At 34.9% G+C, this 23,971-nt stretch overlaps 1 protein-coding gene and 1 long non-coding RNA gene across 8 annotated transcripts in view; one reads left to right on the plus strand and one right to left on the minus strand.

The window, feature by feature from the left end:
* LOC141423645 (uncharacterized) overlaps positions 1-23,971 on the plus strand; it is a 155,488-nt gene that overhangs the window by 62,254 nt on the left and 69,263 nt on the right. The window lies entirely within an intron of this gene.
* Rnf217 (ring finger protein 217) overlaps positions 4,791-23,971 on the minus strand; it is a 111,815-nt gene continuing 92,634 nt past the window's right edge. The window contains exons 4-8 of one of the 6 annotated variants that reach the window (XM_074075264.1): positions 15,187-15,309; positions 12,048-12,249; positions 11,150-11,240; positions 6,978-7,049; positions 4,791-5,637 (exon numbers count right to left, since the gene is read on the minus strand). In XM_074075264.1, the coding sequence (XP_073931365.1) occupies positions 5,604-5,637; positions 6,978-7,049; positions 11,150-11,240; positions 12,048-12,249; positions 15,187-15,309 (522 nt within the window). In that variant the 3' untranslated portion in view covers positions 4,791-5,603. Of the gene's footprint in view, positions 5,638-6,977; positions 7,050-11,149; positions 11,241-12,047; positions 12,250-15,176; positions 15,310-16,285; positions 22,895-23,971 lie in introns of those variants that run through there. The other 5 variants (XM_074075266.1, XM_074075265.1, XM_020182374.2 and 2 more) reach the window with 5 other exon arrangements.

The raw sequence follows: 23,971 nt of genomic DNA on the forward strand, positions 1-23,971 counted from the left end.
GTGGACACCTCTGCACTGAGAGTCATTTATGTTCATGATGGAACAAAGTGACAAAATGTGTGGCAAAAGAATTGAAGAATAAAAAGTTTCTTTGCTAATCGGTCCGCACAGTCTTAACTGATAGAGAGTTAAATATAACTAATGAAGTTTCTTTCAGATGCCACAGAAAAATGGCCAGAAAAGGGGCAGTGGCAATGTTTTGTGTATTTAAAAAAATAATAATTTATTGAATTTTAAGTCTATGTTGTTATTTTCAAAACAGTAACTTCTTTAGCCAAAAGAAAAAACCCTACAGTTTCTAATATGCATAATTACATGTTTCTTTAGTTGGCAACATATATAGGAACCTATAAGATATATATTAAGGCTTTAGCTAATGTTCCAAATAGACAATTATAATATTCTCACATTACTATGACTCTGTTGTAGATTTAGATAAAGTCAAGTAAAGGTATAGCTTCACAAAAGTGATGTACAAAATAGAAGCCCTATATAATCCAGGGCTATGAAATCCATACTAGTTCTATCCTCAAAGGCAGAGGTACAACGGAATCCCACTGTATTTCTCTTTAAAGATTTGCATCATTGGTTTGCATCTACAAAGTAACATTTCACAATCTTAAATACTCCTTAAGGTTTGGAATTCTTTGTTCAGATCATACTTTAATGTTTCAATAGAATTATTTCAGGTTAATCAAAATAATAATTGTGAAAATGTGTATTAATGTGTTTTGGAACTTAGTTTTAATAACAGAAGGAAATGTCATAATAAAATTACAATGATTTTAAAAACAAAATATGCTCAAATTGTTTTATTATTTCTTGTCAGGGAACTTCTTTTATAGAATTCATGAACTATGAAAACTCAGTTGAAATTTTCTGTATAGTTAATATTTTAAACAAACATTCCAATTAGGTTATTAAGTAGCACTGATTAAATATTATTTGCTATGTTTGGAGTTCAAATTTCTAGGATTACTATAGTTTCAGGTGTTTTACTTGTTTAAAATGTTTAACTTCCAATTCTCTACAAATTTAGAGTTGACACTTATGCTAACAGTACTATTCTACTTATTCCATTGAAATATATGTATAAATTGCTTTAACTTTATTGTTAAATTATTTAAATGGCACAAGTATTTTAAAGTGCATTATGGAATTTTAAGGTTATATTTATCACAGATATTAACACAAAACAAAGCTGACCAGGAAAAATCATTTTTAATAGTTGGGTTGATTTCAGCCACAGATCTGGAAGGGTAAGTATCTGATCTAATGTGAGGACCCACATTAAGGCATAATGCAGCTTGCTTATAAAACTAAAATGTAAAATGGCTTTTGACCTGGATTTTCTTACTTTTATAGTTAAACTATACCAACTAATGTTATTTAGACAACTAACTTTGTATAATTATAACAGACATTGTGAAAGTTAAACAACTGCATTTGTTTAATAAGGAAGAAGCTGGATTAGTGCTGGCAGATGTACTCAAGTTTGACAAAGGTCAGGAAGGAATGCTGAAGCTCTGAACAGGCCAGAGTGAGCTCTTCTCCCCTTCTGCCTCTCCTCCTCTCTTTTGGTGAAGAGTAGTTTGTATATCAGAGGGGTGGAGAAAAATGAGGTTGGGAGGGGCACAGGGACTTACAGAGTACTTTATGGGAGCACTGGGTCATATATTCGGATGTGAGATTGAACGGTAAAGGTAGGGACATCACAGAGCAAAGAACTTCCTCACAGGCACCACTGAATCTTGATCCCATAGTACAGAAAGTACAGCTAAATACATTATGTTGCAATGTGACTGGTGTACCCTTATCTTTGTCTTCCTGTCTGTTTTCTTAGGACACAATAGCACCTACTGAAAAATGGAAGTGGTGGCAAAAGGATGTTGCTTGTACCGCAGGGTTTGATACCTTTTCTCTTCTCATTTCACATACAGAAATCGCAAGGGAACTATTGTGATTCACTATAAAATGAATGTTTCATATTATTACATAATTTATAATCATTCCACCAAGACTTACATAATCTAATTCACTTTTCTATGGAACTGTGGGCATTTTTATTTGCCAACATATTGTTTCCTCCTTCTCATAATGGCATAATTAAGTTTGTCTGTTGAGCAACACGCATGAACATGGATAATGTTTAAAGAAAGTAACAAATACCGATTTGGTTTGAGTATTTCATTTAGATCCCTCAAGTTTTAAAGCTAGACAACCCAAAAATCAATTCATCTTTCTCTTATTACCTGACAAGATGTTTCATCACACTGCATTTTTATTAAAAGATTATTTTTCTCTTTTAAGTTTTGTCAAGGTATTTATTTGGCTAATCAAACAGGGAAGAATTGTTCTTAAAAAGATGCTTTGCTTTAAAAATTAAGCATTCTAGTATAACTTTTACTTTCAAACAAAGGGTCTCAAATTATTTCTATGATCTGAATTTCTGAACATGCATCAAAATTTTTACTACAAATATCTTGTAAAAATCGAATTTAAAAATTCATGGAAATGTTCATAAAAGGTTTTCACTGATGGTTTCTTTGTAATAGATAAGTGAAAACAATTTTGATATTCTTTGAACAGGAAGGAGACTGAGTCAACTAAAAGATAGCCCCCTACTACAATGAATTACTTAGTAATTTACAAAAGAATGAGATAAATCTATATAAATTCTTATGGAAAGGTAATCTATGAATATTTAATAAAATGAAAAAGTCACAGAAAAATAAGAATATTATTATTCTATTTGTATAAAATTAATATACCCAGGAGCATGTGGGCACATATGTACTTCTTTGTAAATTTGTAGGAAGTGCCTGGAAAGAGAGCCTCAAACCAATAGCAGCAGTTACCCCTAGAAAACAAGGGGTAGAGTAAGCAGAAGAATTTTTTTTTTTAATTCTATATGGTTTGACTTTTTAAGGAGCATATATTAAATTTATAATAATAACATATAAAAATGACAAGTCTTGGACAGAAAGATATTTATTTAAAGTGTATACTTCTTTCTCTAGTGTAGTTTTCAGAATCTATCCTAAAGGTACACTATTGTTTTACCTTCAAAGTTGGCACTGACATATAAATAATCCTTTTTACTTTCTTCTCTTTCTGAGATCTTGCAACTTAGTAAAAAAAAAAAATTCACAAATTAAGTCACCAGCAGGGAAAGGCTTAATATATTTCAACCTTTAAAGAGAAAAATGTGTACATTTATTTAAAAAATCTGTGCAATAGAAAAATGAGAATCTTGTGCAATACAGTGCATACTCTCCCAATCACTGATGAAACAGCCTTCATTGACAAGACACCACTTTGTAACTGGTATGTTGGAAAGTTTTCCAAATTATATGAAAATACCTCTAAAAGGTAAGTTATTTAAAGAAAGGAATAAAAATCCCTGAGTAGGCCAAAGACAACACATACAATAACCTAAGAAAATAGATGATCTAAGACCAGAGAGTACATTGTTCATCCAGTTGGTATACATGTGTATGGCATATGTATTTTTATATGTGACATATATATGTATGTACAATACATATTCATACATTGCCAAATTGATGCCTAAGTCTCGGAATGAAATGTCCAAAAATTAAGCATCTTATGACAGAGACATGTATTTGGGCTAGAAATTTTCATTTTTCTGGTCTAATGTTAGAAAAACAGGTACTCAATAAATATCTGTCCAATGGATGGATGGATGAAAGAATGGATGAAAAGATGAATTTGTGAAAACAGTGCATCAGTTTTTCTTGTCTCATGTTATCCTTTAGAAATATGCCATTCTAGAACCATAAATGTCACACCCTCCTGTAACCAGAAATAGACAACTCAGTCAAGAAGCTGTGTAGCTAACTATATATATCATTCAGAAAGAATGCAAACATGCTGACTTCTTATTCATGCAAGTAACCTTCACCATCTTGGAACTTTTTAGGCCAGAGATGATAAAACATTTTTATACTCTGGAGCTCAACAGAGAAGAACTACCCATGTTAATGCATATTTTGTCATACAATCTATTTCAAGTGAGATATGTTTGCAGACAAATAAATGCTACATCTATGGTAGATAGCTAATTTTTAGAATTTGAGGGCAACTGGAAGCTTCAGGCTTCTTAGGCATCTTTTTTTCCTTTCTCCTGTAAACTTTTGTGATGAGAACAAAGGCATATAATACTTTTAGTTAATTCCCTTTTTCTTATTTTCAACAATTTCTCATCTTAGAAAAACTTCCTGAAAATATATTCTTCATTTTGTTTCCTTCTCCAAAATCAGTTTATATTGTAGATGAACCTATGAACATAAAAAATTTGATTTTCAAATTATGACTCTATAAGGAGGTATCAACAAATTATTATGTATTTGAACAGTAAATATAATAAAAATTCTTCAAAACTATTATCTGTTTTGTGAAAAACTTGGGAACAAATTAAAAAGATAGAAAGAGAAAAGAGTAAAAGCAGGTAGGATATTAAATAATTTAAAAAGTTGACCTAAAGTAGAATTACCTCTAAGTTGATAATTAAAATGAGTGGAACAGGCATTTGCTGAAAGGCGTTAAGCAGTTCCCTTTACAGAAAACCGGTTCTTTGGATGAAATAATCCTACATGAAGGATTTATCCATAGAGTGAAGCATATGTGGCAAAATACAAGAAATCTGACAACTCTTGAGTACTTGAGTCCTAAAAGCATACTACTAGCTTTATCATTTGATGTGCCTGAGGGTGACATTGCACAAATGTCTGTGTATATGACAAAAAGAGAGCAAGAAATAGAAAGGGTCAAAATCAAAACAGCCTGTTGTCTATACTGACATCAATTTAATACATTACCAAATTATGCCCACAAAGGAACTATCATCTCTTAATAGGTCTATGAAAATGTGGAAAGTAGTATAGAGACATGGAGATAGAGAAGCACGAGTTTATGGGGCCCAGTTTTAATATATATTTATATACACACATTCACATCCCTACACACACACATCAGCAACTCGTGATTCTTCTCGCTTAGTTTCATTACTTCCCTCTGGGCACTGAGATTTTTAGCAATTATGTTATCCAAAGGACAAAGGAATTACACTGCTTGGGCCACATTTGAAAACAGGTGCTTTGAGTGAAGCTGTATGTTCTGAAAGGCCTTGCTTCTTGGGACAGATGGACTTCAGCTATTCACACCACATTTCTCAGATAGGCAGGGTTTAGACAGTCCAAACAATGCTCAGGAGAGGTGTCCTCAGAACAACTTTGATGATAACTGGTTCTTAATTAAAATATTTTCTTCCAAGAACCACAAAAGTCAGAGTTACCAAACAGATGTTCATAGTTTATGAAAGTGACCATTTTTTAAAAGCAGCAATTTGTTTAGGGAAAGGACAGGATACCATGTTGGGAGTGCACCGTAGCTAGAGGCATTGTGGCCTGCAGTGAACCACAGGGAGTCGAGATGGCAGAAGGTTCCTCTCAGTGTTCTTCAGTATGTGACTCACAGATGGTGTTCCATCTTGCATAGCTCCTCCTTGGACCAACTTAAGTTCAGTGAAATCATCTGCATTTTACCAATGCATACCTGTCCGTGATCGTTTTCTCTGTTTTTTACAAAGGCAATATATAGGAAATACAAATAAACCTAGGGATAAAAAGATAAAAGTAATCAGGAGGAGAAGCATTTAAGTTTACATATTTGTAATTTTCTACTTTCATTTGCAAACTCTTTACAAAATAATCATTATTTAGCAATACATGAACATGAAAGAAGAGACCTATCCTAAGACTTTGTTGTTTATATTTCCCTTTAGCATCTTTCCCTTTTAACATCCTAAATATTATCACTTTAAATGTAGAATAATGTTTTCTGCCAACATATGAAACTATGTACAGTTCTTTGTTATTCATAGTGTTATCATTTGCACACTATGCTATCCATACTTCAGTCTAGCATCTTACTTAAGTACATAGGCTATGGAGCCAATTGTCATGTTTGAATCCCAGTTCTACTACTTATAAGATCCCACTGAGCCTTACTTTCCTCACCTATAAAATGTGGCTAATTATATCTACTTTATAAAGTCCTGACTCATTACAAGAACTCAGATGTCAGATATGTCATAATTCTCGCTGTCCTGATCATGCATTACATGCTAAGTAGAAGTTTACATGCAGAAAATCATTTTATTTAGCAAAAAAATAAATCCCATCTACTATAAGGAACAATTATCAAAGCAGCCTTTATCTATAGTGTGTAATTTAAAAAACTTCTACAGAAATGATTCTCAAAGTGTGGTCCTTGGACCAACAATATCAGCAGCACTTGGAAATTTTTTAGGTCAATAAATTCATGGGCCCCACCCCCATCTGAGTCAGCAAATGGAGGGAGGAATCAGCAATCTGTGTTTTAGCCTGCATTTCTGGTTATCCTAACGTGTGTTAAAGTCTGTGAACTATTTACTGCTTTAAACTATGTATTTTAATATACTCGTATTAATAAAACTAACAAAATCATTGACAGGTTTTCTAATGCTCAAGCACATGCTAGGTTCATGTCCAGTATACATTGAAGGCATCTTTTTTATTCAGGGCATCTTTTAACTGGGCCAAACCAAAGCAGCAGGGGTGCATGCACCAAACTCTCTTTTCTTTGATACACCAACCTGAACTCAAAATTGGAAAATTTGGGTCTAGTTCAAATGACTCTTTTACTAAATTATTCCTAGCTATTAAAAGTGGGATAATAAAGCTTCATAAGATACTTGAATCAATGTGGTCATATATTGAAAAACAGTCACATAAACATATCCTATAGGAAACATGTTCTTCTGAACTTATAAATAAATGCTGACTGACAGTGGTCTAAAGCAGACATAAGGCAAGAATCACCCTCACTTAGGAAACAATTTACATTGTTACATTTGTACTCATATTGTCTCTACGACCCTCAGAGAATTCTCATCTCAGATAAGTGTTTCTTACCGATTACAACTGCTATGGCCCCTAGCGCTAATCCCAAAACCAGGATTAGAGGTGCAACGAATAATTTTCCAGCTGGAAAACAAAAGGCAAAATAATTTGAAGTCTTAAAGCTGATTAACTAAATAATTACAGTAATCCTTCTAAATACCACAGTGTATTACTTTTTAAAAAGTCTGATTACAATTAATGCCATATTTCTCTAAGAAGTATATCAGGTGTACAACAGATATACACATAGATATACACATGTAAATTCATCACTGAATGCAGTCCATGTAAGTTATATCACCGAAGTCCTGGACATCAATCATTAATCTTTTATAACCAAGAAAAAAGCGTTCAATTCTTTGTGACTGGTTCACTTGATTTTACAAGACCACTTATCTCTGCGCTTTTCCTGTAGGCCTTTTCCATTTTCAGTTTTCAAGATGATGAAAGATTAAGGAAGGAGCAAGACATTCTGAGTTGGAGGCAGACAATCTAGTTAGCTCATAATCTTGGATAGCTGCTAGGGACTACAGAGGGCTTGAGTCCAGGCCCACATTTAAAAACAAAATTTTATGTTTACTTCCTGGGTTAAAAGAAAATTAATCATACGAACATCTAACAGACTGAAGTACAAATGGGATGTTTCAAGATGACAGTTAGGGAAAATTACCAATGAAAAAATAATGTGTTGGAAATTATTCAAGTAAATCATTTTAACACATTCTATAAGGAAGTATTATGAGGTGGCTGATGCCTTGGCAGCATCAGCCAGTATCTTCTCTTCAGAATGAATAATTGATGAGTGACAATAATCACTGTAGTCATAATGTAAACTCAACACTGAATCCACAATGAGACTCCTACTGACTTTCAAAGGCACTCTAGTATACATCAGATGAGGCTGGCATGTGACACAGCTGTATGGCTGCACAACCCAAAGGCAACAAGAAATGTGGAAGGAAGAGAGAAGAGAGGAAATCTACAGTAGAATCAAAAGGCAGTAGTCTATAAATTAAAAACAGTAATTGGGAATAAGCAATTACATAAAAAACAGGAACAATGCAGTCATTTGTTGGAAATTTGGTAGAAAAATAGTAATATTTTAGTTCTTTGGAAGTTGAACCAGATGACCAGACACATATAAAATACAATTTCAAATATCTAATTTTAAAAGACAGTTTCAATATCTAAGTTAGATATTAATTATTGTAAATTTAACATGTGTTGTATTTACATTTTTGCTAATGACAATGCAGTTAAGTAATACTAAATCTAATCGAACAATTATGCTTGTATACTCTTGGAGCTGCACTGGAAGAGTTTAGAATATAGTATCTAGGTTTGCACATTGTAAAAGAATCTGTTCTACACACATGGCTCAGTCTGTTCATTCATATTTCCTTTAAAAATAATTATCATATTTTCATCATAGCAATGGAACACAACTGTAAAGTAATAGCACTGATTCTTTTCCCTCTCAAACATCACTCAAGTCAAGGGTCATGTTATTCCCACTGGAAAGGGATATACTTATTCCAAGACATAAGCCATGCTTAAGATATGGTAAACTTAAGGCTTGTGACACAGTGGGATGGTTGCACAGTCCAATTTCTGAAAGTTCCTTGAAGGAGCAAGCACTCTTGGTCCAAAGAATTCTTTTTAAAAAACCACCATTTTCCATAGCAGAAAATAACATTCTATCATATCTATGCATATTACTTAAATATTCCTATACCTAAATTTTCATTCCATTTATTGCTAGTATAAATTATATTGGAACATAAACCACTGTTTGTCTACACAGATTTACTAGGACTTTATCTATCTATCTATCTATCTATCTATCTATCTATCTATCTATCACTCATCTATCTAGGTATCATCTATCTATCTATCTATCATCTATCTATCTTTAATTTTATTTATTTGAGACAAGGTCATGTTATGTACCCCAGGCTGACCTTGAACTCAAAATTCTCCTGCCTCAGCCCCTGAGTGCTGGGATTACCAGTTTGTTTTAAAATGTCCTCTATATCACTACCAAATTTCTTTGCAAAAGAATGACACAAAATCTTTAATACATTTCATAGAGAATGAAAGTTCAGTTTTGAAAATTAATGACAAAATGTCTTTTAATCTAGTCTAAACTATCACATTTTATTTCAATTTACATTTCTCTGTATTAACAACACTGAATATTTTAAATGTATTTACAGGCTATCTGTAATTCTTTAATTCTGACTTTAGGCTTTTTAAAGTTGAGTATTAATTTTTTTAGTTTTGGAGGGGACTCCATTGGTCTTGTTTATATAAATAATTCATCTTTAGAAATAAGTTGAGCCAGGCATGGTGATATATGCCTATAATCCCAGCACTCAGGAGACTGAGGCAGTAGGATCATGAGTTTGGACAAGCCCAGGTTATATAACAAGATCCCCTCTGTCTGTCTGTCTGTCTGTCTGTCTCTCTCTCTCTCTCTCACACACACACACACACACACACACACGCACGCACATACATACACACACACACAAAAGAAAGGAAAAAAATCAAAGACTTATTTAAAAAATTATATGAGTTGATTTAATACTTCAAATCTTTGTACAGAGTAAAACAAGAATTTAAAAGTTTTCCTCAGCCATGTCACTCCCTGTACCACTCACTGAATAATCTGCCTTATTCCCTCACAGAGGCTGCTCATCATCCTCAAATCTTGTGAGCAGAACCTCTGATCTCTGGAGGGGTACGTGGTATAAAGGCCACGTTTTCCGTCCTCCAGAGATCCAGGCCCTTGCTCTGCCTCTGGCCAGGACATCTGGAGAAACATCCAAGAGAGAGGGAGCAAGCTAGGTTCCATCACACAAAGATGGTGGGTGGGAAGATTTACCTATAGTCCATCCTCTCTCTTATATGGCAGGGAATAAGTAATTTTGTAACTTACAGGGCAATCCAGTTTCCTTATTTTGTGTGGATGACAGAGGTAGGGACCCCTCCATTGGAGTTATGGTCCAACTGCATTTAGAGGCAGCTGTGCTGGGGGTGGGAAGTATGTGTGAGAGGGAGCACTGCTACCTTTTTTGTCAGGTTTACAGGCATGCATGCACATGCATGTACACACACACACACACAGCACACACTCATACCTGAGTACAAGATAAACCAAAAAGAAAACATTTACACAAAGCTGACTTGAAAGTTTTCCCTCCCGGCCCCGCCCCTTTTTTGACAATATTGTGGTTTGAACCCAGGTTCTCACACTTGGTAGGCAGGACTCTGTCACTTGAGTAATGCTTCTAGAACTTCTTTGCAAAGATTATCTAAAATAAAGAATAGATGGAGGGCTGCTAGAGTGATTTAAGTGGTAGAGCACCTGCCTAGCAAGCGTGAGGCCCTAAGTTCAAACCCCAGTAATGACAAAAAAAAAAAAAAGAGAAACATCTTGCCACAATAAAATTCAGGATGGCATCCATATAGGAAAGGAAAAAATTAACAGTACAGAAAATATTAGAGCTTCATGTTTAGGGGATTGCTTTCTGTACATATATACTTACACACAGATTACAACTCAAAACTTAATTTGCAATTATTTTTCTCACAATACTACCCTTTATAAGCAGGGGATAGACTCCCTGTTTTCCTTAGTGTCACTAACAGATAAATAGTGGTTATATAATTACAATGTTTACCTAGTAAGTAAATAAACAGAAAATACTAAAAATGATTAAAGCCAGTATTGACTACTGGATGCTGTTGGCTCTGGAAAATCATGTTTAATTAAAAATTAATATAGATATTTTTATAGTGATCATCTAAGATTTTGGAAAACAGCGGCACTAGTTTCCATATGTTAAAGAGCACTTTATTAATTTATTTTTTGTTTGCTTTTTTTGGTGGTACTGGGGGTTGAACTTAGGGCCTCTCAGTTGCTAGACAGGCAGTCTACTATTTGAGCCATGCTCCCAGTCCTGTAAAAGTGCATTAAAAATATACATTATATCTTTTACCTGATAGAAATCTTTCTCATCAGCTTTGTTCTAAACAGTCATTATGATTCCAGAGAGGACAGTGGGTCACAACAGTACTGAAGTGGCTAAGGAAAGCTACAGAGACATTTTCATGAACTAGGCAAAAATAGGTAGAAAGAGGAAGTGTACATAGAATACTTTAAAAAGTACTGTGTATACCTGAAAAAGACTGCCAGAGTAAGAAATAATGGAGCACTGCATGGTGGAGAGCAGGAAACTCCCAGTGGATACACTACAGAGGTGGAGGAAGCTAACAAAGCATGACATATTAGGTCAGAACACAATCATTGATTACAAGCAGACATTTGTGTTTATGTTTACATATTTGTGTGTGCGTGCATGTGCGTGCGTGTGTGTGTGTCGTGTGTAGAGCTGTGGGTTGAGGAACAGTGGTTCAAGTCAGTACTCAGAGCATTTATACTTGGCTAAGTAAACTTGGGTTTGTAATGCAAAGAGGGATTTTGATATCCTTTCATTAACTGCTAGCTGTTAATTATTAATACAATAGAAATATATATATATATATATATATTGACGTCAATTGTGTAGATATACTGGAAAACATGTTTTTCATGTTACTAGCTTGTGTTCCATGCAGTGTTGTACTGCACATATACTTCATAAATGAATAGAGGACATACGTAAGATGCACTGCTACATTTTGTCCCTATAAAAATAGTAAGGACATCATTAGGGACATTGTACCTATTATAAAGTGGCTTATACTTAGAAGTTCAGAAATGCATGAAAAATTAAACAAAAAAGAGGCTCAGAAATATAAAAAGCTAATGACCTCAGATGTCTGCAATGTAATTTAATTCAGTTATCAAACAAAACCTGCTTACTTACCTAAGGAGTATCCTGTTAACAAACTTAAACTTTCTATTTTGGTCACAATAGGAGAGAGAATATTTTGCTCCTGTTCTGGGATAAAAGGTCCCACTAGAATACCTGGAACACCGCAAGTGCTCAGATTATCATGGCTGTCATATTTCTAAGTTCTATCACCACTGCCTCATTTCCAGAGGAGAGTCCTATAAGGATGTCAGATACTCACCACAGACTGACCCTCGCACTAATCTCCTTAAATGAGGTCTCTCTGGGAGGTAGCGGTATTTGCATCCAAATATACTGAGGTTAGATGTGTGGTCTCCAAAAAACCGGAGTTGGCGGTATCTCTCTCCACATCGATAACAAAAATTAGTGTTACACTGTGAACAGGTCATATGGTCACATCCTTCAGTTCTCTGAATATGGATCTGTTTTAGAAAAAAGAGGTAAAGACAAAGACATGTTATTAAGGTTTTTAAAAAGTAAAATCTGGCAAATTTTATAGAACAAGTTTCACTGAAATAGAAGTCTCATGTGACATTCATGAGGTTGTTGATTTGTTCATAATCGAAACTTCCAAGATCATATTTTTATCATTACTTTCATGTGGGCAAAGCTTAGTAACACTTGAGGTACTCAAGGTGTTAGCTCATTTTGACGAAGATATAAACACATTCCAGAGAACCTTCCTTTGTGCTTTCAGATATACACTTAAATCAGTTGTGGAGTACAACTTAAATACTGTCAAGGTACATTTTGTTTATGCTTTGGTCCACAAGAATGAGATGACTTGGGGGAAAAAGGAGAAGAAGGAGTATTTGCTGGAGGAAGGGATTATGTAAAAGCTTTTGGGAATAACTATCAAGGAGGAGAAATTTCTGTGCTGAAGGACATGACAGCAGATATATGTGTATTTGCAATTTCATTTTAGTTTTTAACTCTAATATCATTTGTTCATGTTGTTTATTATAGATTATTTGTACAATGCCATCTGTGCATCTGCTCTTCCCCATTGCTGCAGTCAAGTCACACGTAGCTATAGCTTCACTCAGAAAGAACAGAAGGATTCTATTCCTGGGTAGTTCACCATATACCTAAGATGGAGTCACTGTCTCAAGCACCAAGGCCATATCGTAATCAAAATATTTCTTTTTGAGATAACTGGATCTTTGACTCAAGAGACCTTATGGACACAATTTTTAAACTGAAGCCACCTTGCAGTCAAATATATGCCTACTTTGCCTGTGAATAATCTACTCTGCTTTAATTATTTCATCAAAAGAAAAGATGTGGTTATACTGACCAGCTCTCATGTGAGCAAATGAGATTTTCTGCAAGCAGTCTTCCCATTTCACTATAGGGTAGGCACTTAATGATAACTGTCACACTACACTCATTCACATATATTTGGAACAAGGGCACTTGATACTCATGCCATTATATGTAATAGAAACTATATCACATATGTATGTCATATATGTGAGTACTTTGCTTAGAAATTTTATTACAAACATTCCCAATATAATTCTTACTATTGTAAATTTCTATTTGTGATGCTTCTTTGGGAGTTTTGACTCAGTGAATGTATGAATGTAATTGTGAACCTTAAATAATTAGTAAAAGAGTTGGATTGTCTGACTCTTGTCAGTTAAGCCATGGCCACACTTCACAACTTTACATAATTCATTTGAAATTATGCTTCTTCTAGTATACAGTGTAGTTGTCTAAACTTGGGTGGAAGTGTAGCTAATACTGCATATTTAAAAAGCAGACTAGTAGTTGGGTGTGGTGCTACACATCTGTAAACCCTGTACTTGGGAGGATGAGGCAGGAGGATCCAGCATTTGAGGCCAGTGAGACCCTGTCTTTAAAAAAAAAAAAAATAGCAGGTCAGTGACTATGGAAGTTGGGAGATAAAATCATCCAGAAAGAGATGATCTCTGTGAAAGAGAGATGAAAAGGTTGAGGGATTAAGAAAACTACCTACTTAAAAACATGTAGATTTTGAAAATACTTTTTTTCTTTTTTTTGGTGGGACTGGGTTTTGAACTCAGAGCTTCATGTTTGCAAAGCTGGCACTCTACTTCTTGAGCCAGTCCTCCAGCCCATTTTTTCTGGTCATTTTGGAGATGGAGTCTTGCAAACTATTTGTCTGGGTTGACCTCAAACCATGATCCTCCCGATCTCAGCTAGGATTACAGGTATGAGCCACCCGCACCCTGTGAGAATAAAAAATTTTGACGTTCCTACCTAACTAACTCATTTGTTGTATTTCATTTTAAGTGATTAAACTAAAATTTAATGAAACAATAATATGAATTTAATAGTCCTTTCAGGATTTGTGAGGCTGTTTATGTAAAGTAACAACAGACATTACTCATAGCAATGGTAAAATTTCCATACAAAAAAGTCACACATATATGAATTGATCTATCTGTTATCCATTTAATCTAGGTTCTTCTCCATGTGGAAAGTTTCTACATGACTGAGAAAATGTTGAAGAAGTAATAGTTAGGTAGCAGGCAGCATATTACAGAAAGTGCTTACTACATGGATTAGTGAATGATGCAAGAGAGAAAAGTCTACCAAGTTGCTGGCAGGACATTAGGTGAATTGCAGGTTAAATGTGTACTCTCTCCCAGGGACTAAGCCTCAGCTCCATAGGGAGGCAAAAGAACCTGGGCTTTGACTTCAGGAAGACTTATGCTTCAATTTTAGCTTTGCTAGCTGCTTAAATCAAAGTTACTTTACTTCCTCCAAGCCTTAATTTCAATGACATTCCTTTCCATGTGCTGTAAAATACGAATAATGTATGTATGGTGCCTAATCAATGGATTTGGCACATAATGAGTGAGATCAATACAAAGTTGGCTCCCATCTATCTGTTCCCTTTCCCCATCTAAATATGTAAGGAACCAACTATGTGGGTAATGTTACTGCAAACCTCTCCAAGCCAGCTGGTCCCTTTTCTTGGGCTGATGCTGGACTAGAAGGCACCTCCCAGATAGGCAAGGGCTAGTTTGTGGTCAAGGATATAGAGTATCTGTGCTCAATAGTTACTAAAAAAATCATAATTTGGGTAATAAAAGCAAAACTGACAATCCTTGCTATTTGTTACCTTATCCTTTTACAGTTACATGACATTTTTTTTCTTTTACATGATGGTCCAGTAGCCACTAGATCTAGATTTTCTGGCACCTGTACATTATTTAATTTGAGGGGCCTTCTTTAGAGAAAAGAATGTAAATGACAAATAAAAATTAGACACAAGGCCTAAAAAGGGCCTGTGCTTGTGACAGTCCTCAATGGTAAGCTGTTCAACTTCCTGGTAAATCAGCCTTAGTCCAGCACTTACTCGGTTGTACCTGTTTATCAACAATTATGTGGCCATATATCCATTCAGCACAGCAGATGGTGTTAACAAATAACACAGGCCAAAGCTCTACTAGACCTTTGAACCATTTCTGATCCTTTAAACCACCAGGGCACTAGAAGAAAACACATTCGAAGACAACTGCTGAGTACTCAAAACACGGTATAGTCAACTTTTTGATTATATGTTATATTTGATATTCAAATGGAGATAATACAGTTTAATAAATTTCCTAATAGCACAGCAGTGTCACAGTGACCTATAAAAGGAAGAAAACTAACATTTGTTTAGAGCCATTATGTGCCAAGCATTGTACATGGATTAGTACTTTTAATCCTTATAACTACACCATGAGACTCATATCCCTTTTGGTTACCACAGCTTAGAAAGTGTGCATAAATGGCAATCCTGATGAGTAAAGAAAGAATTTTGAATTCATGTCTGTTTATTATGTCAGGCAACCTCTTATTATAACTGAAATGTAAAGCCAGAAGGTCAGTCATATTCCTTGCTAGCCAGCAGCATAATCTCCACCCCAGTGAGGCACAGGTCTGCCCTCCCTGCACAAGGTACCTGAGCTTTTCTGCTTCTCTCTGGGTCAATTAACATTCTTCCTTCAAAATGGCATCGATTTTTTTTTTCTGACAAAAAATTTTCTCAAATAAGTTAAACTTGTGTCTGATAGTACATTTTGAATCAAAATTTAACATGTAATTATATCTGTCATTTTATATCAGTTTATAATATTGCTTCATTGGGTTCCAAAGTCTTTATGTGGCCTATTTATCATTTCACTTAAATAATGAAGACTATAGTTCTACATTCCCCTTTAACAGAATTTCTTTATTACTAATACAATCCAGGGAACACAGCAGGCAACTAAAATATTGATCAGATAGTATTTCTGCACAGGAACTGATAAAATTATCAATTCTAACAATGCTCTGCAGTAACCTTCTACATTGTGGGATTATATACTTCTACACATTAATTTGAAGATTTTATACACATAAGAACAAGAATTTAATCATGGAAAATGGTATCATAATTTATCAGATCTCAAGTATACAGCATTTCTTTTAGTACTACTGTGAATATATCTTGATTATATATAAGTATATTTTATCATTTGATACTAAGAGAAATGAACTGACTCAATGTAGTTAATGTACAATAGGAGACATTACTTTTCATATTTGCTAAGCAAATTGAGATTTTGAATTCCTATACCCAGGGGATAATAAATTTCTTATGCTAAATGAGTTCCTCAAGTGTACCTTTAAAGGTTACACTTTGACAAGGTCATCTTTGTTGTTAAAGGGAATAGAACAGAATATTTATGCACCAATGTTACTATACCTCTCTGTGTCAAAGTCATGAGACATTCAGAATAATCTCAATAAAAATGTGATGTTAAGTCTACATTGTAGAAGACAGAAATAACACAACAAATGATTTTTGTGCCTATGATATTCTTCATAGGATGGATCAATACCTGCTATAAGAGATTAGTTATAGTTACATTATACATTATACATAATTACATTGTATATAATTACATTATATAGTTACATTATACAGTAGATCCTTGGTATCTAGGGGCTATGGTTCCAAGGAGACCACCGTTGAGGAGAAACCTCAATTACTCTGGATGGATAGATTTCAGAGATATACTGCAGATGCTTAACTCACTTTTCCCATAAAGCCGCCCAACTTCCACTAAAGATTTCAACAAATCTAAAATTTTCATTTTATCACTTAAATTACACACATTCACTTTTACCTTTGCTTTTTGGGCACCATATACTTTTTGGGGGAGCATGCTCTCATAAAACTAAGGGCAGGGAAACACTAGGCAGATTGCATAACTATTTTTTTTATTGTTGTGCTGGGTTGGGGGTACATTGTGGCATTTATAAGAGTTCTTACAATGTATCAAATATCATACTTGAATTCACCCCAGCTACCACTTTCCAGCTGCTGATAATGAGGGATTGACTGAGAACTTCTCCCTATCAACTGAGCTGTGTAATGTATGTGTATGAATTTAACATTTTTGTTTAAGAAATTTCTTTTGATTTTGTTATTTGTTAGTTTTCTTTACCACATTTGGTCAAAACTGCTTGAAATAAATCTGTGAATAAGGTGAGTTTGTTGTACACATAAAATTTAAAAAATATAAAAATAAAATAGTATCAGCCTTCCTCAAGCTGTTTACGTTTAGTTCAATAAATGTCACAGTACCTAAAAAAATAAAAGTAAGATTTAGTTTTTTTATTTTCATTCAGATCCCACTTAATCAAAAGTATAACAATAAGTCAACTGTTAAATACTGAACTCAATAATTAAACCAGTACATAGTTCATCAAGGAATGAAGGCTTACTTTGCTGTTTAAGTAAGAAATAATAACTAAATTAACTATTGTGTACTATTGTCACTACTGCATATTTTTTTCTAGGTAGAATATAAAACTATTGTATTTATGTATTTCCCTCAATGGCTTGATATCTGAAAGAACTCATTGGAAACAACTCTGAAGAAAATACCACCAGTCATGTTCAGTTCTTTACTTAGCTCACTGACCATAGTCTCTCCTTAAGACAGGGATTTTTTTTTTTTAAACAAACCTATAGATAAAGCTTTTAAAGATCTGATAAAAATATTCTGAAACCAGAACTCTTATCCTACTCATATAACATAAATAATATGTGAGGGCAAAAAAACATTTCTAGAAATGCTGACTTCTCTGTATCTGTTCTGAGGCTATAATTTAAGGAAGCGCTTCATTAAAGGAATGTGAATTTTAAGAAAGGACACATACAAAAAAGATTTTTTTCTGGAGGAAAAAATTTGCAAAGGCAATCAGTCCAATTTGGAAAAGAAGTCGGTTGTTCTCCAGAATTTCTTCAAAAAATAAACAATGGAGTATATACCAACTAACAAAATTCTCAAGAAACCAGATATTAAATAACATGGTAAAGTGGATATTTCTATTCTCAATAAGGAAAAACATGGTAAAGTGGATATTTCTATTCTCAATAAGGAAAAACAATGAGAACTTTTAGGAGAAATAGAGTGAGAGACATACAAGTTCTATGTATGAAGCATAGCAAAATATGGCATGATTGAGCAATGAGCAAGGAAGCCAGGGGTATTTTTTTGGAAAAGATCCCACAGGAGAAGGAATGGAATAGTAATTTCACAAGATGTTCTTGATTATGCAAATACCAAATTAGTCTTTAAATTTTATAATCACCATTTAGAAAAAAGCCTGGAAATATTAAGTAATATTAGAATAGAATATAAATGTCATTAAATTTGACTATGTATAAACAAAGTTACAGCTTACAGAAAATGAAAGTCTGGGAGAAGTAGAAGAGATGGCAGAAGGGCTAATATCCTCAGATACTACTTAAAATAGTTATAAGAACAGTGATTTAAGTATATTATTCAAAGAATAATCAAAGGAAGAACTCTTAAATTCAAGGCCAGCTTGGGCTATTAGCAAGACACTGTCTCAAGGAAAAAGAAAGGGGGTGGGGTTTGAAATGAATCCTCAATTGCCGTGATAGGGAGTCAACAAGCAATGTCCAGGACTAGGTGTAAAAATAAGTTTAGAAGTAATTATCAGAAGTTAAAACTCAAATCAACTAAAAGCAGTTCCCTCGATCATCAAACACTATGTTACAAAAAATAAATAAGACACTGACTTCACAATTATTCAGTGTTGCTTACTATTCTGATAACTTCAATTGTCTTCAATGCACTGATTTTCCTTTACTATTAGGGGAAATTTCGTGCATGTTTTAAGTCTTATGATTACCTTGGGAGAGAAACTCCTTTCTCTCCAGGGCAGACCTGTGCTACAAATTAGCCCCTAGTTTTCTTCCTTCTTTGTTACCACGTTTCCCTTGACCCAAGACTCTCATCTCCTCAGAAATCCTGATAGGCCAGTTACCCCTTTCCCTTTGATGACTGTATACCTTTATCCAAATAAATACTTCTTTTAAATAACACATTAATTAATACATGACCCTTTAGTCAATGATTACCCTCATCTTTTACTCAGCTTCTTAAAAGAATACTCTGAACTCACTGCTCTTCTTACTCACATTTTAATTTCTCCTCTCCTGATTGCAATCCCATTTTCTGGAAACATCTAGCCATCATTCATTCATTCATGCACTTACAATTATTTGATCATTTGTAAAATCTGTCCTTGAGGAGCTTAAAGACTATGGTGTAAAAAGACATTTAATCAAATCATATCAGTAATATATATTTTTAAGTTATGACAAATGCCATGAAGAAAAAAATAGAAGGGATGAGAAGAATACTTAATGGAGGAGCTTGAGCTGGTTTAAGTGTGAGAAGAGGTTTCTCTAAGAAAAAGACATTTAATCTGAGAAATGAAGGACAAGTAGCCATTCATCAGTTAAGGAGAACTGGGGGCAGCGAGAGCATTCTAAGCAATGCATATTCATGGCATCGTATCTATGAATGAAGAAACTCCCTATAGTGGTCCTGTCACAACCTTTCTCACTCTACAGTTTAAAACTCTAGTGATATGTACTCTTCTGCTTAAATTCTCACAATCTATAAAATCTACAAGGGTCCAGATCATGTACAATTTTTTCATTATAGGTCCTGACACACAGCATGGTCTCCATAAATACCTATTAAAAGAGCAAATGAGTATTGTTCATGACCCCCAAATTGCCAAATCCAATGAACACATTTTTAATTTTTATCTTATTGTATCTCTCAGTGTTATTTAATCAGTCAGTCATTGCCACCTTCCTGACCTTTCCTGTATTCTTACTTCAATGACCTCATTTTTCCAAATTCTCCTCTGATCTCTCTTAGGTTCCTATTCTTTCACCTATCCCTTAATTCCACCCATACCCTACTACTTTGCACATGCTCCTCTCTTCTACTAGATCTCCTTTCTTTATCTTCACTTGGAGCTTGGCCCCTAAGCTTCAGAATCATATAGCAACTATGTGTTAGATATATACACCTGCATGCTTTATAGTCATTCCAAAGCCAAATAAATAAAACTCAAGTCACCATCCTTCTATAGCCCTTTATCCTAACAAATAACAAAACAAAACTAGGTCTATCTCCATTTTTTCCTGTTTATGGTATCACCATCCTCTAGAATGTAAGCTAAATATCTGCTGTTTACCTTCTTCTTACTGCCCACACCCAAGCCCAACTAATCATCAAGGACAGAGTTTTACTTTCAAGGTTTTTGTCTAATCCTTCTCTTCTCCAGCCTTTTGACAACCAGCCTGGTTTATATGGTCATTTTCTTCTAGATATTTGCAACTACCTCCATAAAATTAACAGCAACTAACCTAAAATATAAATTTGATATTACACCTTTTCAATGGCCCCTGAGTTAGGAGGCTAAGACCAAAGCTTCTTTTTCAAATTTTTGATTATCACATGTTCATAATGAGGGAATTTCATTGTGATAATTCTATACAGAAATTATCCATACAGTATAGCTTGAATAAGTTCACCTCCTCCCTTTTATTCCCATTCTCCTTTTCTCTCTTCTCCTCTCTTTCAAACAGTGTTTGGCAAAACAGTGTAGGTTTCATTTCATGCTAAAATGGAAGTACACACACTTTGTGCTGAAATGGAAGTGTGTGTACTTCCATTATATAAATATATATATTTATTTATATAAATAAAATGGAAGTATATATATATAAATATATATATTTATTAATATAAATAAAATGGAAGTATATATATATATATATATATTTCTATCCTTGTTACCAAGTTTCTTAACATTGTATGCAAGGTCAAGGCTCTTGTTTGCGCTCCAGCACTATCTTTTTCACCACTTCCATGATCCTTATGCTAAGAGAATCACAAAGTGCTTGTGACTCTCATACATGCTACATACTTCCTGGCTCTGTGCATTTGCACCTTTAATTATCACACCCCCCTCTCTTGGGCCCCCTTTATCATGCCATATTAGCCTTTAACCTAGCTCTCCATTGGTTCCCTAAGAGATGCCCTTTTACCATAGACCCTTTTGCATACTCCATTCCAAACTCTAGGTAATACAATAGTGTGTTAGCAACTATGTCTTCCTTCTGGGAGTTCCATGATAAAAGGGACCACATTTTACAAAACATGTAATGGATCCTCATTAAAAATAAGGAGAAATGAAAAATTAAATTCATTTACTTAGTAATTATCTACTCAGTGCTAAATGCCCACAACTGCTCTAAATATTAGAGGTACCTAAGAGAACAAAATCGATCAAAATCCTTGCTCTTGATATTGCAAAATATATCCATTACTTTAAGAAATATGGTGATATAACAGGTAATATGGTATACACCTTATTTTGTCTCTGAAATCTCTACTGAGGTAGGGGAGGATGCTTTGAAATTATGGATAAGTTGCCCAAGAAGAGCCTTACTGAGCAGCTGAATACTACTCAAGGACATGTCGGAAGGGAGAGAACTGGCCATGCAGGTATCAGGGAGAGGGGAAGAACATTCCAGACAGAGGCAAGAATAAGTGCAGAGACCCCGAGAAGCACCCCATGCCTAAGCTTGCAAGCATAGCAAGGAGTGCAATGTGATAGCAGGGTGAAGGAAGCAGAAGAGGTGGCTGGAGGAAGAATGGAGTGGAGGTGGTCCAGGTTGTGACAGACCATGTGCTGTCTGTTCAAGATGGGAGTCACAGAGACTTCTGAGCAGAGGAAGATGTGATTCACCTTATGTTCAACAGCTTCACTTTAGTTTTAGGTTAAGAGCACTGCCAACAGTGAGAAACCAGTGAAGAGTCTACAGCAAAAATCCTGTAAAGAAATAGATGATAGTGGGAATGCTGAGATGTAGTCAGATTCTGAATATGTTTTGATGATACAGTCTACAAAACCCAGCAAGTGACTGGAGTGACACAGAGTTCTTGGCTTGAGCGGCTTGAAGATGAGGGTTGCCATTTATTGAAAGGGGCAGTACATGTTTTTCCAATGAAACATACTGCTGATATTCTGAATCGTAAGTTGAATTTTCTACAGAAAGAGAAACTAAGTTCTTTTGTCTGCAGTACTAGAGTTTGAACTCAGGGCCTTGTAGTTGCTAGGCCACCCTACCACTTAAGCCATGCCCCTAGACCTTTTTGCTGTTATTTATTTTTCAGATAGGTTCTCATACTTTTTGTCTAGGGCATGACCTCAGATCATAATCCTTCTACCTATGCATCCTGTGTAGCTGGGATTATAGAACATTTACCACTACACAGGCTTGTTTGGTCAGATGGGGTCTCACTAACTCTTTGCCTAGGTTCAAACCATGATCCTCTGATCTCCATCTCTTGAGAAGCTGGGATTACAGGCACAAGCCACTACACCCAGTGAGAAAGCAACACTTGCAACTTGAAATGAAAATACAAAGTAATGAATTATCTAGGAGAGCTTTAGATGTCAGTAAAACTGACCCCAGTGGTATTAGAAATTGGGCCTCTGGGTTTTTACTCAAACATGCACCTGTCTACATGAATCACTGGACTTCGTCCCTCTCAGAAGCACTCACCATTTATAACAGCAGCTCTCACCAGAGGCTCTGGATCCCTGGAGATAGTTCAGTATATTCTTTTTGTGTTTCTTTGTCACAACCTTTGCTTGGTTGCCATAAAGATGGCTGATGCTGGCATTAAGGATATCCTGCAGAGTTAAGAACTGAGCTCTCAACATGTAATTTTTAAATGCATCAGACATTTATCTAGGTGAAATATGCTTATAAACATCTGAGTCTACAACCTAACTTCGCTTTACAGATGAATACAACTAGAACAAGTTATTTATTTATTTATAGTACTGGGGTTTGAACTCAGGGACTTGAGCTTGCTAGGCAGTGCTCTACTATTTGAACAACACTACCAGTCTCTTTTGCTTTAGTTATTTTTTGAATAGGGTCTTACTTTAATGCCAGGGTGGTCTGGACTACAATCCTCCCATTTACACTTCCCATGTAGTGAAAGTGACAGGTCCACATCACTGTGCCCAGCTTTTTATTAGCTGAGATGGGGTCTCCTTAACTGCTTGCCTGGGCTGAACAGATACCTGAACTGAACAGATATCTACTGGCCTTGAATCTTCCAAACATTTGCACCTCACAAGTAGCTAGGATTATAGGTATAAGCCACCATGCCCAACCCCCATTTACTTTTTAAAGAATTAATTATAATATATATTCAAATTATATACATATATACATATACATACATATATACACACACATACATACATATATATATATTTATATATATCTCAGAACAGAAATAAGTACTTTTTTGTTATAAAAAATAGGGCATGGTGGTGTGTGCCTGTGATCCTAGCACCTGGGAGGTGGAGGCAGGAGGACCCTGAATTGGAGGTCAGCCTGGGCTACATAGTGAAACTATGTCTCAAAAAGAATAAAACCAAAAAACCAAACCAAACCAAAAACAAGGGCAGTGGAGGCGACAGTTTTTATCCTATACAGTATTTGCCATCAAGCAATCAGGCTTTTCTCATAACTAAGGTTTAGACTTTGGCACACTAGAAAAGCAGAGGCAATGATAACCACTGTTCCAAATTGAGTGATTCCATACAACATGAAAAATTTTAAATGGCTGATCAGTGGTGCAGGGAAGCTATTTTACTTCCTGAATGGGCACAATTTGAAAGCCGCCACCAGTTTCTGAGTCCAGTTCTTGCAGTGGTAAATGAAGAGCTGTAAGACACTCATAGGACTGGAGT

Source organism: Castor canadensis, chromosome 1 (genome assembly GCF_047511655.1).
Source record: "Castor canadensis chromosome 1, mCasCan1.hap1v2, whole genome shotgun sequence".
NCBI lineage: Eukaryota > Metazoa > Chordata > Mammalia > Rodentia > Castoridae > Castor > Castor canadensis.